This window comes from Pantherophis guttatus, chromosome 2 (assembly GCF_059756535.1).
Source record: "Pantherophis guttatus breed Tessera chromosome 2, ASM5975653v1, whole genome shotgun sequence".
Taxonomy (NCBI): domain Eukaryota; kingdom Metazoa; phylum Chordata; class Lepidosauria; order Squamata; family Colubridae; genus Pantherophis; species Pantherophis guttatus.
The window spans coordinates 195127886-195152613 of NC_142064.1; the positions used below are offsets into that span (position 1 = coordinate 195127886).

Here is a 24728-nt window from a genome sequence, read left to right on the forward strand (position 1 = left end):
CTAGAATGTAGGCTAGCTTCTACTCTGTTGCAAGATTGATCCAAAGGTAAGATTTCATTTTTTAAAGATTTATATCCAGCCTGTCCTGGATATAAATCTAAAATGAAGGGAATGCTAATGAATGCAGTAAGATAACACATGACTTAATTGGCATGGTTTGCATAAGAGGGCTAAGCAGCAGGCAGGCCAAAAATACAATGGCCAGTGTCCCTTGTCTTGTGTTTCCACTGTTCAAGAACAGAACTACCACTGATTAACAATCCATGGTTTAACTAAGATTCATCTCTATTGTCAGCAAGCATTCTACTGTAGATAGACTTTTTGATATCGGTTGCTCACCAAGGATTGTTGACTGTTTTTCTTTTTTAACCCACCACGGTCTAAGAACAGAAGAATGTATTTTTACACCATCCATTTCCTGCATTTCCACATGGGGTTGGCAATTGTATGAAGTGAATATTATGGCTCCCAATGCAAAGGTTTTCCATCACTCCACTTGACATCTCCTCTCTTGAAGAGAATAAGTGACCTTTTCATATGCAGCTTGGCTAGCTGGTCACACCAAAACTAAATTAGGAAAAGCCATGGGTCACATCAATTCCTTGAGGCCTTAAAAACAAAAGGGAGAGGCTCTTTTCAACTTGCAAAAATCTTCCTTAACATTACAAAGTTTGGGGAGGGCAGGAATATATGGCTATTTTGATGACCTCCCTTCCTCCATATGTCAAAGTTGAGTAGATATCACAAAATGGTGGCCGAGTGTCATTATCTCTTCCCAGGATATTCAGATTAGTTCAAGAGAAATATCAAAGTTAAATTCATGCTTACTGGGACATGTTGATGGTTGATTCTTTTTATAATGTCCTCCACTCCAGATATACAATAGAATAGAATACACAATCAACATGTGGACTTTTAATATATCTGAAGGCCCCTAAGCTGTTAGAATAAAAAGACTGTCAAAATATCTAGATTCTAGAATGGCCCTACTTGGAACATAAAGCCCATCTTCCCATAGATAAGAACCTTGCACATATAAGTGTCAGATTGTAATATATAAAGGAGTAGGTTTCCAGCTGCATGATCCAGGAAGACAGTATAGCAGGAGAAGAATCTGGTTTAACCTATAACTACAGTATATAGTCTAACTAACCTATAGCTATATTTATATAAAATTCTTTCCCATGATAAATTTAACCTTAATTTAGTCAGTTATAGCAATTTTCTGGGCTCAGAAATACACTAGATTAAAATATGATTAGCTAGTTTGGATTCAGTGACATCTATGATCTCAGTATATGGATTGGGGATAGGATTCTAATACACAGTCCTGCTTCCTCCATTTGAGCGCATGTTCCATTTGCAGGAACTCTTATTTCATACACCTGCAGTGACTCCATGCTTCATTGTAGGATCACAACCTATTATTCCATATAAAATCAGTATGATTTAGAGAGGGAAGGATTTGCTCATGACTGCTATCCTGCTGAGATGTCCATGAGAAGCTGCTGCCAGAATAGACTGGGTTTGTACGCTGTGCAAATCCAGAAAGTGATTTGTCTGATTTTTGCTCATTCTATTTTTATGAATTATTTATGTTGTAACACGTGTGAAGCCTACCAGTTGTGATTTATTTAACAAATCATTTTAAACAAAGTTGAGCATAGAGTGATATAAAATCTCAAGTATTTTCTTTTCTTTCCTTTTTATAAATAGAATAAGGTTCTAGGGAAACTGCTAGTTTTGTGAATAACCGTATTTTTCAGAGTATAAGAGGCACCTTCCCCCCCCTAAAAGAGGGTGAAAATTTGGGTGCATCTTATACACCAAATGTAGCCCCGCCCAGCCTCTGAAATGGAGGTTTCAGAGGATGAAAAAAGCCTCTTAAAGGGAAGTTTCAGAGGATGAAAAAAAAAGCAAGGGCAGAGCTCACAACCAATGAACCTGTTGCTAAAGCTCACCTCTGAGAACAGATGATTAGGGGTATTCCAGGAGGCCATCCACCCACCAATCAGCTTTTTTCTTATTTTCCTCCCCCAAAACTAAGGTGAGTCTTATACTCAGGTGCGTCTTATAGTCTGAAAAATACGGTACTAGCATGAAGTGGCAATATCAGAATAAATGGCACATTTGTGGTAGTCAAATAGAAATGGTGACATCAAAACTTTGTGATATTGTGCTGGTTCTCCAAGGACATTTTTTCATTTCTGTTTAACTGCATTATCATGAAGACGTGAAATCCTTGTAAATATTTGTATTTAGTAACCTATGATACAGCTGCTTAGCCCCATAGCAAGATAAATGGCAAATATATTTACCAAATAAAATAGATAGATAGATAGATAGATAGATAGATAGATAGATAGATAGATAGAAAGATAGCTAGATAGACAGATGGATGATAGATAGACAGACAGACAGACAGATAACCATCCAATTGTCAAATTTATATGAAGTTATTTTTCAGTTCCTCAGATATTAAGATATATGCTATCTCAAATCATTAGCCTGGCTGAAAATACCATTTAATATTCTCTGCATGCATAATTTGTATCAATTTAAGAATATTTTTTCGGGATTTGGAATTGATTTGGAATTGATTAAAAAAGACTGGAATTGATTCACATGTTTTACAAGCTACAGAACTGTTGATACGAAAACGTAGCATATTATCTCCTGTTCCTCTTTTTTGTTCTTCTTCTTCTGCTTTTTCTCTTCAAACTTTGTAGAGGAGAGCAAGAACTCCATCCTGAAAAAAAAAGACTTCACTGATCATGTATGAGTAATGAGAAAAAAAATGAGCAAAGCAAATCTTTCAATATAATAAACTTATTCTATAGGGTGAAACCTGAACCTGATTTTCAAATGTGGTATGTTTGAATCAAGCAGATTCAGTGTTTCATCACTGCCTTTTAACATGAGGAACTGCCAGCTCTAAAGATGAGTGCTAACTCTTTGTGTAATCAGGCGCAAGAGACCAAGAGATATACTAGCTTTATCTCATCCATCACCAGAAGACTACCACAAATCATGCTTTAATGCTTTCTCTGATGATTGGGAGCACTAAATTATGCCACTGTTATCCAGAATTCTCTAAATTTATAAATACAGACCAGAAACCTTAAAAAGAAAGATAGCGTAAATGTGCTATGGGGCTGCTACAGAAAGCTTAAGATTTCCAGTAACAATGGGGAATCTGGTTTAAATCCATTTAAGTTTACCGCATCTCCATGGCAAAGATTAGCAAAATTAAGAGGAATTTGAATGAACTTCCCTCAGTTATAGCAACATGGAGAGATTCGATCTATTATATAGATCTGAGTTACAGTTTTTTAAAAAAAAAACAGTTCAACATTGTACTGTTGTACATTGTACATTGTAAGAAAAAAAATCCCCCAGTTGCAAATGTCAATGGTGTAATGCTTGCTTCCATAGATACATTTCTGTTTGCCTTTAGAAGATTAACTTTAATTTGGTGGTGACCAAATATTTTCTTCTGCAAAAAATGCTTTTCATTTAGAATTTGAAATGTTAGCTGAAGAACAGCTTAGACCTACTTTTGTTTTCTATGCATCTGTATGATTTTTTTATATTTCCCTGAATTTTACTGACATTCTGTTCTGGAACTCCCATTAACAACTGCCGTAAGCTAAAACACCATTTTTGAACTTCAGTATGAAATAGGACCAGTTAGAGTATTTTGCTCTTTTTTCTTTTTTAAGTTTCAGCCCTGCAATATGTGCACACAACTACTGAATGAGAACCAATTTATTTATTTATTTATTTATTTATTTATTTATTTATTTATTTATTTATTTATTGGTTCGATTTATATGCCGCCCTTTTCCGGAGACTCAGGACGGCTTACAATGCGTTAAGCGATAGCCTTCATACTTTTGAATATACCTGCTTAATAGGGCAGCTTATTGCCCCCACAAACCAGGTCCTCATTTTACCTACCTTAGAAAGGATGGAAGGCTGAGTCAACCTTGAGCCTGGTGAGATTTGAACTTGCAGTAATTGCAGACAGCTGGTGTTACTTAACAGTGCTTTAGTCTGCTGCGCCACCAAGGCTCAAGCCTTGGTGGCCCCACTGAATTTTAGCTACAATTCAGTGTGTTGCACAGTAGCAATAGCACTTAGACTTATATACCGCTCTACAGCCCTCTCTAAGCAGTTTATAGCGTTAGCCCCCAACAATCTGGGTCCTCAAATCCAGAAAAGTACTTTAAATGCATGAAGGAAAGATGTTTGTGATGACACATCCTGTCTTTTATGTATATCAACCATTCATGTGCTTCTCCTAATAGCCAAGAAGAAGTTTATACATGTTTTCTACATAGGGTTGTCATCATTGGAATGATGAAGAGTGTAATCCAATATATTCAAACGCAGCCAAATTAGAGAAGGCTTTAGTAAATTATTGACAGTGAATGTAATGTTAACTGTGAATAAACTTATTTGTATATTAATAATTGATTTCCAGTTGCCTCTGTTCTTTTTTCCCCGCTGTTCATAGCTGTGCAACATGATGAATTGAATGCTAAGGATAAAATAATCCAAGCAGAATTTACTGGTATCCTTTAAAAATTCAGGAAATAGCAATGGATTACTCATTTCAAAGGTGGCTGGGATACTGGCTATGTAAACCCTTCTTGGCAGTATTTATCCTATCATTCAGGAGGCACAACATGAGAAATTATTGGTAATATATGTTTAGCTTTTAATGTGTGAGGGGACCTAAGACTTGGTGCAGACCTAATGCTTAACTGACTTGTTTTCTTTGGGTTGCAGTTCTGCGTTGTACTACAAGTGGCTTATTGCTTACCAGACTCGGCAAAATTGTTTTGTTATTCACTGTTAAGTGTTATATTTGACTATGTAAACTATAGTTATAGTTTATTAATTTGAACATAGCCTGACTCCCAGCAACCATAAGCAGTTGACTAGAAGAAAGCATGTGAAGCTGTACAGTAATCTGAAATTGGATTGTAAACCATGATTTACTCAATTAGTCTGCGGTGATGAAATACTAGAAGTCCATTGTTTATAATCTTCTACTCTATTGAAACTGTTGGTAAGTACACAGTTCTTAAACAGCATTTTTGTGATGTGTTATGCTGGGTCCATCTGGATTCAACAACTTTCAGGGAAATTGCAAATTGAAACTGGTTTCGCTAAATGTGAAGCCAACAACTGTGGCACAATGAAGAGCCATCAAGTAGGCTAGCTCTTCATAATTCTTTTCTAGACAAGGAAGGGACTTGAAATCACTCACAAGTGTTCCAGACAGCTGCTCCTTGCAAGAAGGAGCAAGGCAGCAATCTCCAGCAGATTTAGAGCTCTGAGAGAGGAGGGAATAGTCATCTTGCTCAAATCATGGCTGGCACCTTCAAAAGGGCATTGACTTTGCATATTTTCTTTTCTAATCACTTTCAGAAATTGCTTGTTAACTGCTTCTCAGCTATTAGGAACCTTTGGATCAACAAGTCTGAAAATACCAGGTAAGTTTCTTTCAGTCCTTAGTCAGGAAGACTTTGGACACTAGAGGGAACTAAAAGTAACTAAAGATGATGAAAAAGAAGGGCACTTAAAGTTGACTTACTAATACACAATGAAGCAAAATATTTTAATTTTGGATATATTTAACGATATTTTTGAACAATGGACCTGAAGTTAATTTTAAGCCTATCTGCCTCTATGGTTAGGCTTTGTTTAAAATATTTTGTGGAAGAGCAACAGGATTGAGACTGATTTGAAAAAAGATTTAAAAATGACAGGCTACAAGAATGATATGGAAAAAGATATAACACTGGATGTACAAATGAAACCAGCTGATATCCTAATAATTAAAAAGGATTTACAAGTAATAAATCAAAACAATGTCCTGGATTTTCTATATTTATGGTGTATGATTTATAGTGGTTCAAATGTTAATGTCCAGGCCACCCAGCCATTCAAGGACAGGGTGGTCTATGTTGACATTGGGCCGATGTAAGCTCTTGATGGACATTTGGACACAATGCAATAGATATTTTGTCGAGGACCACCACGGTCACACTGAGGGGTAGAGACAAGACCCCACTTAAACAATGAGTCCTGGCAGACACCATGTTGGGTATGGCTCCTGTTCAGAGTTGACCAATGGTGGCGAGGAAGGTCAAAACCTGGCACCTTTTGTGTAGGGTCATCTATGTAACTGCCTGTATCTGGACTGGATAATTTTCCTATATTGGATTTACAATATAGGCTGGTTAAAGCTCTGAAGAATTTTGGGAGAAGGGACAAAGAAAAAAAATGAAAACAACTCAAATTCTGGGACATTATTTGAAGGGATTAACGATCAAGATTCTTAAAAGTAAAAGGAAGGAATATAGAGTTGGTATATTTGATCAAGGTTAAAATAGATGTGCCATTATCTTTAGACTAAAATGATAAGGTTTTGAAGATTTGTTTATACATAAGAGATAGGATATGGGAAGAAGATATAATTTGTTGCACTTTAAAAGAAGACAATAAGTTACTAAAATTGTTTATACTTGTGATAAAGGGGGAAATAATTTCTTTATATATTTCCTTTCCTCCACTTTACTATATTTTTATTTTTCCTTTTTTATTTTTTTTTCATTTTTGCACTTTCTATTTGTTATTTTTTTTTAGTATGTATTAGGTTGTTTTATCATTGTAAAGGCAATCTTTAAAAAATTACTATTAAAAAAATAATAATGCTGGATTGAACATAGGAACAAGCTACTCAGTGATAGAAGTATATTTTAATGCAATTCATAAATAACCGAAGTAAAACCACATTGATTCAAAATGCAATATCCTAACCAGAAACTGGATTAGCTGGCTATTTTTTTTACATTCAAAGGAAATTGAAAGAAGTTTCATTTTATCAGCCCTTTGTCTTCTTCCAAAAATTAGAAGATGACACTTTTCAATGCAGCCAGAAAGGTGTTAGTAAAACAAAGGCCCATGTGGTCAAAACACATTTGGCTGTTTTCAGTTACATAGCTTTCTAGGTAACCATGAATAGTCAGGTAGAAGGCCGTAGAAGAAAATATTTCCCAAGAATATTCTCCATGATGCTACAACGAATAGTTTACTCGGGAACCAATGAGCTAGCAATAGCCTAACTAATCTGTCACAATAAGAAGCCCTCAGGAGAATAGGCTGCTATTTTCTTTAACAGCAGTTTTTCTTCTTCCTTTGCTTCTATGTACAGAAGAATATATGTACAGTAACTGAAAAGACGAAGACAATAGAAAAAAATTATAGCACAGCAGAAATTTCTAGGAAATGTATTCTTAATTTCAGTTCCAGTGCACAGTTTGATACTGAAGTCTAAGACTTCAGGCATTCTTAGGGTTTTCCTGGCACCTCCAGACCCAAGCACTGGTCACTGCAGTGAGTGGCAGTGTTTTGTGGTCAGAACACAGTGTACTTTTTTTTTTTTTGCTTTGTTTATCCACTGACAGTATCTCTTCATCTTGATAGTTATTGTTTTTTCAATGATTATGACCAAACAATACGGTAATTGCTATTTGATCTGATTACATATACAACTAATCATAAACGGTAGGTTGACATGGTATGCTATATCAAAATCATTGATATGCATGTGAGTCTGGAAGAGAGGGGGGAGGGAGGGAGGGAGGGAGGGAGGGAGGGAGGGAGAGAGAGAGAGAGAGAGAGAGAGAGAGAGAGAGAGAGAGAGAGAGAGAGAGAGACTGAACTTTGTGGCCATGTCTACTATTCCTATTTAATTCAGTGGCCTATTGGTAGGAGTTAACGAGTTCTTCAGTCACAAAATCTGACCACTTCTGCTCTAATTCTATGTTTAAAAAAAAATAGCATAAATTGACCCAAAGCTACTGCAGTTGAGCATTATTGCTGCTAAGCTGAAAAGCTGAAAAGTTCTTTCAGCAGAAAACCTACTGGCTAAAATGTACTGTATCCATTGCTGATCACTGCCTCCCCATCACTGCCTCCCAAGGAAGCCAAAACGATTCGATACAGCTTGAAGTTGCTTTTGGATGCTGTTGGGATACAGAAAGAAAGAACTTTAACATTTGCTACAGCTAACAATGAACTGAATATGTCTTGTGATCTGGAGATATTGCAAAGACAACATCATTCAAAATGATAGATGTGTTGTCAAGACAGGTTTGCGTTGAGGCTTAGTGACTGGAGAAAGCCCCCAAAGTAGTTTTTTATCCTAACTTATTTCCCAATCCTTCCATGAAGGAAATAAAATTTTAGCAGGTTAGGTATTTTACTTCATGTTATCCTGTGTACATAGCAAACCACCAATGAAATCTAAAGGACAGAAAGGAGTGAACTTCAGTAGTAAAGATATATCATGTTCATTTATTTATTAGATGTATGGCTGCCCATCTCGCCCAGTGACTCTTGCCAGCATACATGTCTGTCTGTCTCTATCATCTATCTCTATCTCTATCTCTCTATCTCTCTATCTCTCTATCTCTCTATCTCTCTATCTCTCTATCTATCTATCATCAGGGCTAAAAACTAATATTATTAAAATTCAGCGTAAAATATACAAAATCTGGGCATGGAGAGGAAGAGAGTATGTCTATATTATATGATCTCTTAGGGTTTGACAATATATTATGTATGCACAGCCTTTATGGGCTTATTCAATAAACTGTGATTAAATACCTCCGGCATACAGCTATTATGTGCAGGACTAGATCAAGAATATCTACCCAAATGTTTCTTCAACCATAGGGTCTGAACATTTAGTTAGTCAATTGCTGCAAATTTGTCTTTTTTCTTATTGAAGTTGGGTTTGTCTTCATCTGTCACTATTTTTCTTATTCTTTTGTTTGATTTGAGGTGCCCCAAGTTGCAACCGTGAAATGAATAGCTATATAAATTGATTTTAACAACAAAAATCATTCTTGTAAGGAAATTATGCTAGAAAACATTCCAGCCTAAACAAACCCGAATTAATGCATGTTTCAGAGGACACAAAAAGTACTTTACATCATTCAGAGACCATCTGGTCTTAAACTGTCTTTAGCACAGCCCATATAAACATAAATTGCAATTCCATGCATGCTTACTAGAAAGTAAGTCTCATTGCCTCTAATGACTTTTATTTCTAGTAAATGATTGTAGTGATAAAAAATACCAGTAAAGCTAATTCCAGAATGGTGCTGATGATTTTTTTGGGCAACCTTAGAAAAGAAGCCTAGATTACATACAGGTGCTATTAACAGCAAACCTGGCCTTAGCAGCCTTTTCCTTTTCACAGTTCATTTGTTAAATTAGGTATTATAAAAATAGTTTGGTGTGACTGGGAGGATGTGTGAACTTCATTGGCTTTACCATTTCTCAGTGATGACTGCTTTATGTTGGGTACATGGTCATCTCTTTTATGGTACAAGCAGGCAATTCATCCACATACATATGTTAAAGTCCCTGTGGAATGTTCTCACGTTAAGAGAGCAAAGAGTCACTACCTCAGAAGCAAGCTACACCCCAAATGTTGCAATCCCTTATATTCCACCCTACATGCCACCCAGTTAGAAGAGACGTTTACAACTGCTAAGGGGGAAAAAAAGTCAACCCAGCCCAAATAAAATGCAGCTTTGAGGATTTATGTCATTTTCCTTTTCCCTCTCAATTCTTGGGAGCAGAAGAGCAAAATAATAATCGGCATTTATTTCTTTTACTTATCAAACTTGCATGCCGCGCCCATCTCGTTTGAAGCAACTCCAGGAGACTTACAGACATTGAATAAAATATACAGAATAAACATTAAAATAATATAGATCTTAAATTTAAAACTGAATTAAAATTGAGTTTATTTCTGCAGAAACAAAACATGACCAAATATGATTTTTTTTTAAATGGAGGAAGACCTCACTTAATTTTTATCATGCTATAGTCAAGTCTCAAAGTAGTTGCACTGAAAATGCATCCCAGAGCCATATAAGATCCATCCATAGAGGTTTATATATTTAGTTCAATGGGATATGTTTTTCCCATTTTTAAATTTTTCAACAGGAAGATCATTTTTTTTTTTTGTATTTTCTGTTATGCATCTTCATGTAACTTGGAGTCAGATATGGAACATGTGGTTTTTCAAATGTGTTGTATTTCAGGTTCAAAAGCTCCAGTCAATATGGTGAGTACTGAGTAATAAACAGCATGAATTATAGTTCAGCAACATGGGGGGAGCGACAGATTGTTGATTCTCAAATCTCATCCAAACATCTTCAGTTTTTTCCTATTTCTCTGGCAGGACTCATTTTGCATTAAAAGAAGTTTAAGCAAGATTTCCCATCATTACATTGCGAAGTTAGGAAAAAAACTTTCTTTTGTTGAACCTCTATTCATCTTCTTTCAAAAGCTCCCAAAGCAGAAATTATAAATTGCTGCATTTTAATTGCAAATACATTCAGCTCTGGTTCTATTTGAATTCATACTGACAAAAATGGAACAATTTGACACAATGATTTTCTGCAATCTTGCTTAAAAAGAACTGGTGGGAAGCCATGAAAGCTAATGTCATAAAACTGTCCCTGCCTTTTTAATGACACTTTTTTTCCCCTATGGAGTGACTTATCTAAATCTAAACTGGTTTGCCCCACACATAATTGTCACGAAGTAAACAGAATGATAAAAAATATGACTGAAGAACAAACAACTATGCTTATATAAATAAAATAGCATGATAAAATAGTCTTCTGTAATGTGATGTCTTCCATTCATTATAACAGCTGGTATTCTGTTAGGTAAAGCATTGTTTTAATTAAATATATCCTTGTGTTTTAAATTATCTGTGTATGAAGACTGATATTATTTATGTGACAGAAGCTATTATCTGAATTAACAAATCTGTTATTCAGAGGGCCTATCGAATTCAGTGGATCGTTCTCAAGCAAATGAGTTTTCCATTTTGATAAGGCTCCAGTCTAATAAGACTTTCGTTTAAAGTATCTTTCCAATAGAGCTTAAATTTAGATTTCAAAGAATATTATATAAATCATCACTATGAAAAGGTGTTCATGCTCCAAAATTAAAAGACGCTATTCTCATGAGGAGCAGCATTATTCTTCCATTCATCTAGATTTTTTCCTACCCACTCGCCATTAGCGGCTGCCACAATTCTGAAGACAGCTCCCCACCACCAGCCCCCTAAGCTGAGGGTAATGCCATTCCATCATGAACTGGCAGGGGGTTGGTACCAAAACAATTTGGTCAGTAGCCATTCTCTTGGATACAATACTGATCAATCATGCTTCTGACATGTTTGGGTCTCTAGGGGAACCAGACTTTGGGGGGAGAGGTAGTAATGGAAAACATCAAACTCTCAATATAGCCGAGAAATTTCTTCAAGATATGCCAATGAGGAGTTTGCTGTGCAACACCATGTCTTGTTTGAAGGGAAAAGTGTTTTAGCTCTTAATAAAAGTTATATGACAGACATCAATTTCTTGAAGATCCCCTTCTCTCTCGTTCCTTTTCAATTCCATTTCTTAAATTAACTGAGATAGTATCAGGACTGTCATATTCTAAGGTGATTACCCTTTAAATAATTTTAATTAGAGAATAACTTCATCACTTATATTGATGAGCTGCAAAAAAGGATCAAAAATGTTTAATAAATATGTAAATCATGAAGTCAGCTATTAATTGTGCAGTTCTTATCTAACATTTCCAATGATGTTCAGAAAGAAGATAATGTTCAGCCTAATGGACAACCACCTCAGTCCTGGCTATAGCTCTTTCAAATGGTGTGGCACATTTTCATGGCTATGGAACAACATTTCAATCAAACTCCTCTGTATCTGTCTCAAGATATGATCAGTAGTTCAAATCAGTTTGAAAAACAAGTAAACTGAGGTTTTCGTCTGGTCCTTTTATGTCAGTAACTTGTATTCATTTTATAAGCAATGGCCACTTAATGATTGTAATCTCTTAAATTACGAGATTAATTACAATACCATTAGAATTCAGGAGATATGTAACATTAAAGGAGCAACTTTTAAAGGAACTTAAGTTTCATGAGTTTGATTCATTCACACAAGTATAGGTATTTCATGGAAACACCGTATTCAGAGCTAAGGAGGCAGAGGTTGAATGAATGAATATAGCCTAAGCAACAGACATATTCTCCAGAGACCGAGTACCTTATTCATTAAATTCTGTCTTCTACATATTTTTTAATCAGAATATTTCCTACCGTACCAAAATAATATAGAAATACCAATTAGATGTTCTTTTGTTGAATCACTGAAAGATACAGTAGTCTTATTAAGGTTAAGACTTAGCAATGTTATTATGCTAAACTAAGATCTTCCTAAATAGTGAATTATTTGCTCTTAATATTTGGTATTTATTACTTTCTATAAACGCCTTAGATGAAAAGCTGTTCTTGGAAAATAATGCAGATTGAGGACATTTTTTTCTGCAAAGTACAGGCTACATAAATGATATTTTAATAAAAAAAATAATAGATGAAATAAATAGGTTGGAATTTTAAAAAACTATCAGGTGTTCAAATAAAGAAGGAAACTCATCAAAATCTGCTGAAAATTTTGCATCTCACTTTGCCTGGGGATACATCAAAGGGCAGCTGCAGTATTGCGAAGTTTGTGAACTTGCCTGACAGACACAAAAATACATTAGGGGAAAAAATGGTATATTTGTGTTGCCTCATACTAACCTCACTCATCAGTAATATTATTCATGGCAGGAGAGAAACAAAGCAATTCGCTTACCATTTTAAGGCATCATAGTACTGCAAAGTTTGAAGACCTCTGGCATAAATAAATAATAAATAATAATAAATAAATAATAACCATATACTCCCTCCAACAGAAGAGACAAGTTTCTTATTCTATTCCAAATAACTTGCACTGTATTAGGCAGAGGAACTGTTTTTAAAGGAAATAGGGCACAAGATACCGCTGAATTTAAATGAAAGTCTACCTAGTCCAGCATTTAGTTTTCCAATGCTTAGTAACAGGCCTGCAGGAAATCCACAAATATTTTAAACAGATGTTCCATTAGTTGATATTTTGAGACAGCCACCATAGCACAATGATTTTCCTAAACATTAAATGGTGAGGACATGCATTGTGCTGCATCACACTCTCATTTTAGTTTGCTACGTATATGAACTCAGCTCCATCTGCCTTAGTTAATAATAACGGTTAAAAGTGCACTATTTTGTACTGCCCTAATATGAAGTACTAAATCATTTCATGTCATCTGCAAAATGGATGGTTTTATTGTTCAATTCTAAATCCAAAATATCCAGGGTCAATTTAAACAACAGTAATCCACATGCAGATTTCTGGCAGACCGCACTGCTTTCTCCTGCCAATTCTAAAAACTATTCTTGGCTTCTTGTTCTTTAAATGTCTATCTTATTCTTCTATTGCTTTACATCAATATTACATTTATTCAGGAACATTTTGGAGAGACTATATCAAAATATTTTTCTTATGTACCATCCATCAGGCCACTACTACCCACATGGAGTTGTCACAAACATCAACGGGTTGGTGAGCCAGATTTTTTTTTTAAGAAAAATCAGTAGGATTTCTTTAGTAAGATCTTTCTTTTAAGGTTTCAGTATTATTCATGAATATTAAGTATTATTAATAATACTTTCCATGCGTTTATCCAGAGCAGGCATTGTTAGCTATGATTATTTGGATCCAGTTCCTGGATACTCAGGAACTTCTTTAAAAAACAGGAATGATAGACTAGCTACTTTCCAATCTTGAGAAACAGGAGCCAGTGGAGAAATTGAAAAATGGAGATAGCCCATCCTTAGTTAACTCACGAAGACTGGATTCTAGCTTCCTGTTATTTACTCTGGCTCACTTATAGGGCACACCTGTGGACCTTTTGCAGCATGCAAATATGCCATGGCCCAGCAGTTGAAAAAAAAAAACTGACAATTTTTTTGACAAATAAATGCACGTTATTTTTATGCCTTAATTGCAACAAATACTCTTTATTAGTTTATAATCCAAATATGTACATTGACTCTTCCATCTGCAAATTCCAATTAGTAGTATTTCTCAATATAAAAATTATTTTAAAATTACAACTTGTGATAATTGCAGAAAATTGGTTAAGATTTAACTAGCAGCCTCTTCTCTTAAGGTTCCTCCACAATCACATTCTGCCGCAATTTAGGTGTATTTGGATTATTTTCGATTAGCCAATCAGCCAGCCATATCTATCAAAAAGAGCAACAATAAAATTCCTTGTTTAATTTCTGTATCAAGATACTGTTTGCTAATAGGAGGCATTCATAGACAGTATTTCTACTGACCAACTTTCCTTTAATATTTCTCTTTTATAAAGCAATAAAGAAAGTAGAAACTCCTTAAAATTCCTAAACCTTTCTTTTCATGATTTTTTGGTTTTGAAAATGTACCAGTTTGTCTGAGTAGGTGCTGGCAAAGGAGGCAGTCAGTCTAGACTGCTCCTGAAATACAAAGGCTCACCAATTATGGGCATTCTAGCTTGAAGGGACCAAACTCAATATGCATATAAACAACTATTGCTCTTATCAACCATCAATTTTTTTTCCTTTGGATATCTATCTGCCATGGAGCATTTTTTGTTAGCAAAGGAATGCTACCAGTTGTTATCACATATTCATTCTGCCTCTTGATACAGGTCTTTCTTGTGATACCTACAAAAGGATCTGCTGGTTTCTTCTTAGACAGTGCTGTAAGTCCTTTCAGTAGAGTAGGTATGACATATAAATTAAGGTAATCTTTAGCAGCTTGCCCAACTGGAATTGGTTCAATCAATACTGGAAAAAAGAAAATACATTTAACATACTGATTTAAACCAATAATTTGCCTCCTATTGCTGAACACATATTCCATGTTTGTCTTCTCCTAGATAATAGCATTTCAAGTTGAAATCACTATTATTTTTAAAATCCAGATAAGAATGTCATGAAGAAAACTACTGTACTGCATTTCAGTATAACAAAGTGGTAAATTTTATGGGTTTTTTTTCTCTGTCACATTGTGAACTTACTCATAATTAACATGGGTCATTAAAAAATAAAGCTTTTTGTTTTTTTACAATATTTGTATGCCACTGATGCCATATGGACTCTACAGATAAGATTATCTGAAATCATACCTCATTTGCCAGATAATAAACAAACCCAATGCAAGTTTTCCAGAAGAGTCATATTGTAACTTGGGATCCAAATATAAACCATTCTTCTTTAAATCAGTTTATATTCTATAGGTGACTAGATGGCATGGAAGATATTTCAGATAAACCAAGGGTGAAATGCTCCCAGTTTGGACCTGATAATCCGATCCGGTAGCAATGGCGGCAGGTGGTTCGGAGAACCGATAGCAAAAATCCCTGCGCCCCTCCCCCCATGCCCAGCTGAGCCGCGCAATCATCAGAGGCTATTTTTTTTTTACTTTTAAAAGCATTTTTTTTACAACTTCTTCGGCCGAAAAAATGCTTTTAAAAGTAAAAAAAAAAAAGCCTCTGATGATCGTGCGGCTCAGCTGGGATCGTCAGAGGCTTTTAAAAGCATTTTTTCTACAATTTTTCGGCCGAAGAGGTTGTAGAAAAAATGCTTTTAAAAGTAAAAAAAAAACAAAGTTGGCCACGCCCACCCAGTCACATTACCCCACCCCACCAAGCCACGCCCACAGAACCGGTAGTAACAAATTTTAGATTTCACCCCGGCATAAACTCATTTGAGGTGAGTAGCATCACCACATAAGAAAGGTACAATGAACATTACAGAGGTTCAACTGGAGCATTAGCTGAGCCTCCTATCAAAGATACTGCCATCTCAAGAATCACAATCTGATTTTTTTTCCAGATAGCTTCCTCTTGAATCTCCTTCTCTTGCATTACAAATCAAGGGGCTGCCACAAAGAAGAGGGGTCAACCTATTCTTCAAAGCACTTGAAGGCAGAGCAAGAAGTAATGGATAGAAGCTAATCAAGGGAAAAAACCAACTTAGAACTAAGAGGAAATTGTCTGACAGTTAGAACAATTAATCAAGGGGAAAAGTTGCCTCCAGAAGTTGTGGGTACTTCAAAACTGGAAGTTTTTAAGCAGAGATTTGACAACCATTTGTCTGAAATGGTATAGGGTCATGATGGCGAACCTATGGCATGCGTGCCAGAGGTGGCACACAGAGCCCTCTCTGTGGGTACAGGTGCCGTTGCCAGCTGCTCTTCTGAGTTCTGCATGTATGTGCGCCCGCCAGCTGGTCTTTAGACCAGGTGGCTGGCGGGCATGTGCATGCCAGAACCCGGAAGAGAGCAGCTGTCTGGTGTGCATGCGCGCCAGACCAGCTGCTCTCTTCCAGGTTCCGGCGCACGCATGCAGACCAGCTAGCTGCTTTCTTTTGGGTTCCGACGCGCGGACCAGCTGGTCTTTAGAACAAGTGACTGGTGCACATGCACATGCTGGAGCCCAGAAGAGAGCAGCTGGTCTGGCGCGCATGCACACCTCATGCACGCATGTGCTCCAGTTTTGGCACTTGGTGCTGAAAAGGTTAACCATCACTGGTATAGGGTTTCCTGCCTGAGCATGGGGTTGGACTAGAAGATCTCCAAGGTCTCTTCCAACTCTGTTATTATGTTTACCTAGAAAAGTCTTAAGTATAAAGGAGCCACAGAGAGCTTATTATTGATATACAGTACAGCTCATCTGAGCTTATCACATGGTAACCCACAACAAAAAGATTACCATAAAAGAAAAAAAACACATCTCAAACATAGTGGTCAATATCAGCTACATGTTTTGTTACTATTTGGAGAATTTTGAATTATGTTTTCAAATACTTATAACCTGCATAAACTTCAGAAAAGCTAGGAATAACTATGCAATAAAGTCTTGATTATAAACTAGAATTGCTTACAGAAAATATACAGATATCCAGTTCAAATACTAATAGAAGCATCACACATACCAACCTCATTTGTGGTAGCACACTTTATTTTGAGTTGCAAATGAATATTGTCTCATATCAGCATGAAGATTTATGATAAAGTTTGCAAACTGAAACTTATACCGACTTTGAGCTGAGAGTGAATGGCTGATCCAATTCCGCCCACTGTTTAGCTATTAGGAGGATAAAATTAAGGAAAACATCTATGCTACCTTCAACAGTTAGAGAAAAGGTGAATATGTATACACACAGAATAAATTTATTTCCTCTCCCAGGTATATATAAGTTCAAAGCCCTTATTGTCATTGTACATCACGTATACAACAAAATTGGTTTAGCCTCTACTGGTGCAGTCCATACAAGAATACAAGACAACATGAATAATATAAAGAATAATCTTTATATAAATTAGGAAAAAAAACCTAGTCATACATTTCCATATGTACGTCATATTCTGTGCAACATGTATATTATTCTGTATATTACTTATATATACAGGGTGACAGTATTAGACAACAATGTGCGGTATTTAGTTTCTTTAGCTTCATAGCAGGAAAGATGGTAAATACATACCTTCAGGAAACATGAACCGGATTTCTCTTTCAGATGAGGAAAAGTTGGCACTACCATGAAGTCCATTTCTCAGATCATCTGTTCCATAGATTGCTCTTAAACTAAAAGCAACACAGATATGCTCAGACAGATGCAGTGCAAAACTATTCAATTTCTATTTAGTGTGACTGTAATGCAACTTTCATTGAGTTACAGGAATATCTCCAGCAATGATTAAGCTAAGCTTAGTCTTTTTTAACCTGTTATTTAATAAAACAGATGTAACATGGATCTCTGCCACAGTTCTTCTATTTTTCCTTTATTAAATAACCCTTAATTATAAAATAGTCCTAAACCATACAACAGGTACATAGGACAGCACAGAGGTATGTCAGAGAAGTTTTATATTGCTTTAGATCTGAATCTGATACACAAGTAAATACTTTAAATTACATTTAAATTGCAAAGCCTTAAATTGATAATACTTGTGAAATCAAAGGTGCAATAGTAAAGTCTGTTAGTTCATTTTAAGATAAATAGTTTTAAGTAATTAATTAATTAATTAATTAATTTACCTGTCAGGATGTGTTTCCTTAGCTACTATACTACTTGAGGGTCCAAGAAGTTCCTTCCAGTATGAGATTGCCTTTTGCCGAGCAAGAACCATTGCAACTAAAGGTCCAGAACTCATGTAAGCCGTTAGATTTGGAAAGAACATTTTCCCATACTGTTCTACATAGAAGTTGCTACATTGCTCTGGACTTAACTGAAGCTTTCTTTTCTATAAAAGAAATGAAAAATATCTCTAAATGCATAACCATACTGCTATAAAAGCAGAGTAATGTGTTTGTATGAAGCTCTTTCTGATTAATATACGTATTAACCATTTACAATAGACCACTCTCTCGTTCATCTGATGTAATAGGGGAGCTCGTAATAAGTTACAAGTTCTTGACAGCCTCAAAATACAAATTCTTAATGCAAATATAATGCATGATATATTACTGGACCTATAGGTCTTAAAATGAAATCCTTGTTTACCACATTGTCATTCAAATTAATGTTACTACTTCAGTAACATTAATGGAAGGCTTTATACTCAGATGGAATTGTCGCTTTACAAAAACAAAAATAGTCTTTGATTTGAAAATTTCCAGTAGTGAAAGAGAGACATCTAGTGGAAATCTTTAATAGCTTATCTACAGTGTATAGCCACAATATTTTTCTAGAACTGCTGCATTGGCAGTTCCTTGATTATAACAATAGTATGTATATTTTATAAAAATAATATCAGCTCAAGCAGTTCTACATAATAAGTGACCCAAACATTAGAGTATCAAGAATATTTGTTGTGATTCCGGTATATAATAAGTATGGATTAATGTTAGTGATTTTGGAATTTCACAGCTGTTATTAAAAATTTAAATTTATTGTAGCATTCCAAAATGCATACAATTGTTGTATAGCATACATCATATAACAAAATAATTCTCTAATAGGCATATGTGCTGCTTTATTTACACTGGTTTTGATCAGTAATTAAAGACCATCCAGTTCTGTTATGTTATTGATGTTGCAATAACATGTTGATCTTGATAAACTGACAGGCTGTTTCACAACTAAATAATATGTATCATCTAACATGATCACATTTTAATTTGGCCTTGTTCCTCAATATCTTTCTATCATTCTTTTGTGAAAGCATAGCCCTGAAAAAGGTAAGTTAGAAATCCAATTTTCTCTTGTATTACCTGAACAATAGTAAATCCTGATCTCAGAATTATATCTTCTATTTCTACTTCTTTGTTGATAACATCTGGCTTGATGATTGCCAAGGTTCTTTCAACATAAATTTGAGGTTCGGGCATTAAAGCCTGCATTTTTCAGATTAAAATTCACGTTGTCTTCTCTAACTGAAATGATAGAATTATTAAACCTTTAACATATGCAGTAAACTGACCTTTCAGAATAATAATTTATTCCAAAATAACATTGCATCAGCCAAAAGAGGACATCACACCCATTATGCCCATTTATTCTAGCTGAGCAGTGCTGAAGGGTCATCATTGGCTTGCAAATTAAAAATCATATGGAAACTCTGGACTATTTCCCAAAAGAACAAAATGACAAGTTAGAGATGGCACCTCCTGCATCATCCAGAAAAGTAGAGCTATTTGACCTTTTCTTCTTTGCCAGAAAGCTAAACATTTTTTTTTTGTAAATTTCAACGTCTGAGTAATTATGGTGCGCCCGAAATCTTACCAATAATGCTATATTTACTGGGGTTTTAGCCCTTTGATGAAAAGGATCGGATGGCAGTCCTCCGTAATGATATCTATGCCTGGTGGGCAGAAGTAACTCCTTTCCACGGATCTCGTGAGCTAAGTAAGCGTGCAGAGAATTGCAACTTCAAACGACACCCCCTTTCTCTGCCACTACCACCCCCTTCTGCAATTTTGCCCGTGACTTTTCGGTATCACCGAGCGAAAGCCACCCCCAATGAAAAATCGCCTTTACGTGCCTGCTAACTAAGCCCTACCAAATACGGTTGCTAGACAACCAGTCAAACTACCCGGAAAACACTGTGTCTACGGTAGCCGGCAGGGTCAGGTTCGAAACGTACATTGGCTTCGCTTTTATAATTTCTATTTTAAGTTTTTTTTTTTTTTTTTTACAGTATATCGCTAGCCTTTTTATGGGCAGACCGTTCCTATCACATCCGTAGATATTTTGGTACGTGTATTATTTTAAAATTAATTAAATTTAAAACATTAAAATTAAAGCTACCGGTGTGGTAAATTCGGAGGAACAGAAGTCAGAAAAATAATAAATGTGCTGCCGACTAGTGGCTCCCTGCATTTTTGCAGACGGGTTTGATCGCTTTACAATAGTAGCCCCGTATGTGGAGTTCTTTGAACAATGAAACTCACGTTCCTTCCCGGAAAAGTCTAATACTGTACTTCTTTCATTAACTAGCTGCCTCTCTGTTAGGCTGGTCTCCTGTTTCAATCAACTAGCAAATTCAGCAATGAATTCCGCTTCTGCCAGGCTCAATCTTGGAATCATTGGTATTTTTCCTAAGAAAGCAGAAAAGCCACCTAAAAGCGAAGCAACATCCTTGTAAAAGATGGATAGTCAACTATTTGCATCTGCTGATCTTTCATTGGAAACCTTGTTAGAGCACCAGTGGAAACACTTCATCTAATTAATAGACTTCTCATACTTTTGATAGTTAATAGAAAATATAGTTAGTAGAAAAAATATACTTGCATTGTGTTCATTTGAATTGAAGTACAATATATTAACACATCTGATATTTGTTTTAAAATTCAAACTGTGGACATACAGTTTTATGCATTTTTTAAAATGTAGATAATGTATCTGTAACTATATATCGGTAAACAGACAATGTGGTATGGTGGTTAAAGACTATGATTAGACAGATCCACAATCATGTCCAGTCTGGGTCCTTCACACTCAGCCTGGCCTTCTTTACAATTGTGTTGTAAGGAAATTTCAAGCGCTCTGGACACTTGGGCTTCTGAAGGAAAAGTGGGAATTTGAATCTTACATATAATTAATTCAATCCTATACAAATCTACTAAGAAATAAGGCTGTTTTCTCCTGTAATGTATTTCTTTTTCCCCTTTCCCTTTCCCAATAAATTGCTTATGCTATGCCAACAGTATTTAGAAATCTAATGTGTCTACTGTCATAATTGTAATCATCTATATATGGTTGAATCACATCCAAGGTGTGGTTTTTGTACCAATTTTGTACCAATCATTTCTTCTGTATTCAATTCACACTAATGCTTCACCAGTTCAATCTTGATGCTACCTGTCTGTTTTATCAATTGAGCAGCCAATCACTATATTCAACTGGTTTATATATTTCTTCTACTCAGTTCTCATATTCATAAAATAGTCAAAAGCAAGTTCTTGCTGAAAGCTATTTTTTCTTCTTTCATCCCTCATAACTATATGCTAGCCACTACCTGTGTAACAGAATTTGCACATCTTAACAATTTTCCATCCATTTCCCCATGTGTAGTAAGCATAGTACAAAATAGATTCATAAACTTGCTCTAGTTTAATAATAATAATATAATAAAAAAACATATATATACACGTTAGATGGTCCTCAACTTACAACCACAATTGAATCCAGAATTTATGTTGCTAAGTGAGAAATTTGTTAAGTGAGTTTTGCCCCATTTTATGACTCTTCTTGCCACATTTGTTAAGTGAATCACTGCAGTTGTTAAATTAGTAACATGGTTGTTAAGTGAATTGGGCTTCCTCATTGACTTTAGTTGTCAGAAGGTTGCAAAAAGGGGCCACATGACCCTGGGAGACTACAACCATCATAAATGTGAATCAACTGTCAAGCAACCGAATGTAAATCATGTGACCATGGGGATGCTTTTTTCATAAGTGTGAAAAATGGCAATAAGTCATTTTTCAGTGCCGCTGTGACTTTGGTCGCTAAACAAACTGTTGTAAGCCAAGGACTACCTGTATATATTTTTAGCTATTGTCTGTCCAGTGCAGGATGGCCTCTTCTGCATGTTTCCAAACAATATGGTCTTGAGCTTTCTTTTGCCAATTGGGCCTGCAATACTTGTTAATGTCGTTGATCCATCTTATTTTAGGTCTCTTTTGTGGATCCTTTTTATCAAGTGTGATCCATTCTGAGTGCCTTGGCGCTCCTGCCATCAGTTCTTTTTGCTATGTGACCAGCCCATTTCCATTTCAATTCTTTTACTCTCTTGATGATATTGTACACTTTCATTTGTTCTCTAGTCCATGTGCAGGTCTTTGTATATTGTCTTGTAATGCTGAGCGTGTATTTCTTCATGGCTCTTTGCGCCACTCGCAGCTTTTGTATCGATTGTGAGGTTAGTGTCCACGTTTCACTGGCATATGTTAGAGCAGGTAGCAGACTGTTCAAAAACTTTTCTTTTCAAGCATACATACACACACACACACAGACTGTCTATGTACATAAACAAAGAAATCAAGGAGAAAGTTAAATGTGCAAGAAAAGAAAAACAAGTAAAATAAAAATAGAAAAATGTTAGAGAAATAACCACTAATCTTCTTTACAGCAGTTCCTTACAATTAGGGATTTACCACTTACTCTATTGCCTTTTCTCTGATAAAAGAATTCAATTAGCCATCTCATGTAGATATTGTCTTTTCTTGATAAAATCAATTAGCCACCTTGGCAAGTATCATCTTCATCAACCATTTCTCCATTGTAGGTAGTGCTGAATCTTTTCATCTTTGTGCATACCATAATCTCATTGCAGCTATCATGCAGTAACACAAAGAAACCTTTTTCCCCAACTGTTTGTCCATCAGTCCCAAAAGAAAAATCTTTGGTCTCAATTGTAATTTTTAACAGTCTCTGAACCAATTTTTTAGCTATGTACATACTCATCAAATGATAAAATGTCTCTTCTTGTTGTTCATGTTCTAGATAATTTCTCTGGTGACATACAAAAATTCTGTTTAAAATATAACATTGTATAAATTTCAATACTTTCAATCACATATTTTCCCACTGTTCCACTTGTATATTAAATTTAGCTCACTTTATCATACATTTCTTGTGATTCTTCTGTTTCAAATTTCAATAAAAGTTTATACATTTTAGCAAATACATGTTCATCATTTGTATACAATTCTGCTTCAAATTTTTTTTTTTTTTTTAATTTGATTTATATGCCGCCCTTCTCCGAAGACTCAGGGCGGCTTACAATGTGCTCAGCAATAGCCTTCATCCTTTTGTATATTTATACAAAGTCAGCTTATTGCCCCCACAAACTGGGTCCTCATTTCACCTACCTTAGAAAGGATGGAAGGCTGAGTCAACCTTGAGCCTTGGCGAGATTCGAACCCTGCAGTAATTGCAGGCAGCTGGTCTTAATAACCAGCTTAATAACAGGGTGCCTTAAACCCCTGTACTACCAAGGCTCTTTATAAAATTTAATTTTATAAAGTTCAAAACCATAATTTTTGTCTACTTTAATCTTTCTAATAACTGTGAATAAGAAAACCATTGACAAATATATCCCTCTGCTACCAGCTCTTCTCTTAAGTTTTTCTTGACAAAATTCTAGTATCTTACAATACATTAGTCATTTGTATTTGCCTATTATTTCTTGTCTAAAATATGGTTCTTGTGCTAGAGGCACAAAGGCATAGTATCCTAGTGGCTGTTTCATATATAAAGCCAACTTGATATACTTTGTAGAGACATAAAGTTTAGTGACGATTAAGAGAAAATTGGATGGCAAGAAAGAGCATTCAACCATTAATTTTTTAAAAAACTATAATCCTCTTCCAAAATTCTTGAGCTTTACAGGATTGCAACTAAATATGAAAGAATGATCCAACTTGATTATTGCATTTCCAACTATTTTTAGAAAATGAGTTACCTATTTTGACACTCAGTATTGGAGTAATATATCATTGATAAAACAAAATACCAATTCTTTCTAAGTGCAATGTTAATAATAAATTTAATATTTGTCTACATTATTATTCCCATTGTTGTCTGGTTTAATTTCTACAACCATTTAATCATACATTTTTTATTTGTTCAGATAGTTTTTTAAGATTAACTCCCTCAGTATTTTCCCTTGTTTGTAATTTAAAACTCTGCAATTTATTAAGAGAGATTGAAACCAATAAAGTGATTCTAACCATTTCAAAGAATCTTAACAGATGGCTTGATAATACAATTTGAAATTGGAAACTGCTAATTCAACTTCTTTCAGTTCTTATAAAATCTTTTAATTTGCTCATATAAGTTATTTGCTTCCATTTACCACAGACCTTTTCATTATTTCTATTTATCCGTCACTAATTATCTCACTTGTTCATTATTAACTATTGCATACTCATACTGAGTCCTTTGTCATGTGTACATGCATGTATTTAATCTTAAATGTTATATTCAAAATAAACATATTTTCTAAGCAAATATCAGGCATCATTCGCATTTATTTTTGGCTCTCTGAATGTTCCATTCACTTTTTCTAAACCCTCTTGTCTCAGTTCACCTCCCTATTCATGTCACTTAGCAGATTCATTCATTGATTCATTCATTGTTCCACAAACTTCCCTAAAACTCCTATCTTCATAGCCAGATAATCTTCATAGGCTATCTTCATAGGCTATCTTCATAGTCACATAACTTACAGTATATATATCTCAAC

The 24728-nt window shown here is 35.3% G+C and overlaps 1 protein-coding gene and 1 long non-coding RNA gene across 2 annotated transcripts; both read right to left on the reverse strand.

Moving 5' to 3' along the window:
* Nucleotides 1–2503: 2503 nt before the first annotated feature.
* Nucleotides 2504–3599, reverse strand: LOC132710845 (uncharacterized). The gene is made up of 2 exons (XR_009621574.1): nt 3558–3599; nt 2504–2749 (listed from the first exon to the last, which is right to left on the reverse strand). It is a non-coding gene; the product is annotated as an uncharacterized LOC132710845 (long non-coding RNA).
* Nucleotides 3600–13975: 10376 nt separating this feature from the next.
* Nucleotides 13976–20086, reverse strand: NME5 (NME/NM23 family member 5). Its single transcript, XM_034403258.3, has 6 exons — nt 19763–20086; nt 19252–19413; nt 18076–18281; nt 17522–17622; nt 14700–14818; nt 13976–14233 (listed from the first exon to the last, which is right to left on the reverse strand). The coding sequence occupies exons 2-6, from the start codon at nt 19378–19380 to the stop codon at nt 14153–14155; spliced, it is 636 nt and encodes a 211-aa protein (XP_034259149.1). The 5' UTR covers nt 19381–19413; nt 19763–20086; the 3' UTR covers nt 13976–14152.
* Nucleotides 20087–24728: the final 4642 nt, after the last annotated feature.